This window comes from Priapulus caudatus, unplaced genomic scaffold, assembly GCF_000485595.1.
Source record: "Priapulus caudatus unplaced genomic scaffold, Priapulus_caudatus-5.0.1 Scaffold1081, whole genome shotgun sequence".
Lineage (NCBI taxonomy): Eukaryota > Metazoa > Priapulida > Priapulimorpha > Priapulimorphida > Priapulidae > Priapulus > Priapulus caudatus.
The window spans coordinates 97,804-100,851 of NW_014578142.1; the positions used below are offsets into that span (position 1 = coordinate 97,804).

Consider the following 3,048-nt stretch of genomic DNA (forward strand, 5'->3'; position numbering starts at 1 on the left):
TTCATTTCTATAATGTACGTCGATGGTTGCTCAATTAAAACTGACTTCTTCTCACTCACTCCTTTGTGTCCTTTTTTGTGGTGAGCTACAGTGTCATTGACACTTTCATTAAATATAGTGCATGATAAAGTGTAAAGGGGTACAAGAAAAATATTCACATTCACATTAAGGCGTACGAGTTAATATCATTTATCATTTAATAATCGAATTGGCTATACCGAGTATTTATCATTCCACAACAGTATGACTATTTTCTGTCTACCTAGTCTATGATAAAGCACAAATAAATAAAATTGCCACTATGGAGTGTATTTTGATTCTGTTTTGTGGTGGTCATTATTCTAACCATGTGTTACTCATTTGTAGGCTATGCAAGATCATGGAGGACTTAATTTTTTAATTGATGGGTTCCCGAGAAATAAAGACAATCTGGAAGGGTGGAACAAAGCAATGTCTGACAAGACCCGCCTTCACTTTGTCCTGTTTTTCGACTGCCCAGATGAAGTATGACCAATCTCTACACATCGTTAAAGTTCATGCACAAGTGTACCTCAATTCTCCTTTACGTTAAAACCATCTATACTAGGCCTATAGAACATGCACTGGTTTGAAGTTGGAATGATAAAACGAATTAACATTTGAACTATTGTTACTTAAAGTGTTAGTTGATTGTTGTTGCCCTCAAAAAGAGGGAGTCTTCAGCAAAATGAGGGAGTCTGTAGTGAAGTTTAAAATTAAAGATTTGCTGAAAAAATATGGTAATTCCACGAGGCCGTGCTCTGGAACGAACTAGTTTGTATAGCAGAATTTTCAGGGAGTCGCACGTATGTCAAATCAGGGAGTCCGACAGTAAATCAGAGAGTATTTTACTCCGGACTCGCGTTAATTTCACACCCTGCTGTATGGTTACATACCATCTATACATCTCAACAGCCATGCTTACCCTTCTGGTGGCCACGGGGTAAAAGTACAATGGAGACATGCTATAAGAACAATTTTTAATGTTATATATGTAAATTCTTATATAGACTCAATATTTTGCAGGTGTGTATAGAGAGATGTTTAGGTCGGGGAGCAGCTGGTAGTGGACGATCGGACGACAATGCTGAAAGCTTAAAGAAACGGTAATTTGACACCACATGGATTAATAACAGATTAATGAAAATTAAGACATCGACATATTTCTATATGAAGTTTAGTTGTATCTTGTATCTATTTGAAATTTGACTTTTCCTATAACAGTTCGATAAACAGAGTATGTTGTGTTGTAATAACATGTGAAATAATGTATTTTGAAAGCAGTGATCCAGTTTTATATATAGGGATGTAGAAGCTAAGCCAGAATTCTTATAGTACAGGGACTTTATGGCTATTCCTCCTATCCAGGGTGGTCACATTTGTCACCTCATCGTTGCCAATAATTCAGCATTACGAAGTGCAGGGACTAGTGAGGAAAATAAATGCAGCCAATACACCAGACGAGGCAAGTACTATGTAGTGGCATCCTATCGAAGTTGGTGCAGTCATTATAATATTAACTGATGCCACCAATTACTTCAATTATTACACAATAAACTAAAATTATAACTTGCAACACCACTGTGAAAGGTGTTTCACATTAAGATAGCACAAAATGAAAACAGCATTTCAGACATCGTAAATGTACAATTGTTGTGTTATTCAGCCATTATAAAACTGAATATTTTATCCTTTCTTAATTTCTGAACAAAGTTTAATTGATGTTAATAATACTTGTTTGTGATTGTGATTTATTCTAGGTTTATGAAGACGTAAGGAAAGTATTCAAGGCGATTTCTGAAAAATCGTAACAACAGGAGAGTAGTTTATTTGCATTTTCATACCTTACCGGTATTAAACTGATACGTCTTCTTGACATGAAATTACATTTGCAGGCTATATAATGAATTGAGATTGTAGGCTGTCAGGTACACATTTCTCATTATTTATTGAACAGCAAAATATTCAAAGCAGTGGCTTTCACAGTTCATGCATAACATCAGGAGTGGATAATAGAGATTCTCTATTATCCACTCCTGATAACATGCATGGTTTGTGTCAGAACGTTACATATATTTTACAGATGAGCACATTTTATTAATACATTGTAGTTGAAACATTTGCCCGCTGTTTGGGTTGCTGTGCTGACCTTTACAATCATGCGCAATGGCAATGAGGACGTATGGTGGCATCGTACTGTTACACTACCAGCTTACAATATCAGGGGCTGAAAATAGTGGTTTTTGCCTGCATGTCCGGGACTTTTCAGCAATATGTTTGGAAGGACCGATGAATGATTTGGAAGGTCCGAATATGAAGTTTCTGACACTGTCATATTTTGAGTCTTTTATTAATCTACTCGTTGTAGTTTCACTTTACACATCATATTTTGCATTTTTCAACGAAGTACCAGTAGTTTCGGTTTCATTTTGCAAGTCATTTGTAACGTTTGTTTGGCTAATAGATCGTTTGGTAACAGTGGGTCCGTTTTTAGCTCACCTTGACATCGTCAAGCTGAGCTATTGCCATGGGTCGTCGTTCGTCGTACGTCCGTCAGTCCGTCAACATTTCGCTTCGGTCAACGAAAACTCAGCAACCGTTTGGCCCACATGTTTGAAATTGGGTATATAGTTGTTACTGCTATGCTCTCATATTAAACGTCCTATTTTGAAGCACGCCAGTCAACGTACTTTCGAGCCACGCCAATTTTTTGGCAAAAATGGGAATTGCCAGTAGTCAATTCAGGTTCAACGGATTTTGCTCATTTTTGGTATGTGAATGAATAAGGGCTAGGGGTTTTGATATTTAAAAAAAAATTATGCAAATTAGGTAGGGTTTGGCAATTATATAGCATATTATATAAACACAAACAGTCTGTTGTGTCACATTCAGCCCCCAGCACTCGTCCTGTTCGTTTTACAAGATTTCATAACGACAATATCTCTTTAATGCAATTGGTATTTCCTTCGTCCCAACGCCAGCCGATAAACGCTATTAAGAGTAAAGATTATACAAAAACCATGTCGGAAC

General features: G+C 36.7%; 1 protein-coding gene across 1 annotated transcript in view; it reads left to right on the plus strand.

Annotated features, from left to right (window-relative positions):
* The window catches only part of LOC106815282 (UMP-CMP kinase-like), a 4,352-nt gene extending 1,776 nt beyond the window's left edge, over nt 1-2,576 (plus strand). The window contains exons 3-6 of the mRNA XM_014819728.1: nt 367-504; nt 1,045-1,124; nt 1,387-1,483; nt 1,779-2,576. Of these exons, the coding sequence (XP_014675214.1) occupies nt 367-504; nt 1,045-1,124; nt 1,387-1,483; nt 1,779-1,829 (366 nt within the window). The 3' untranslated portion in view covers nt 1,830-2,576. The remainder of the gene's footprint in view (nt 1-366; nt 505-1,044; nt 1,125-1,386; nt 1,484-1,778) is intronic.
* The last annotated feature ends 472 nt before the right edge of the window (nt 2,577-3,048 follow it).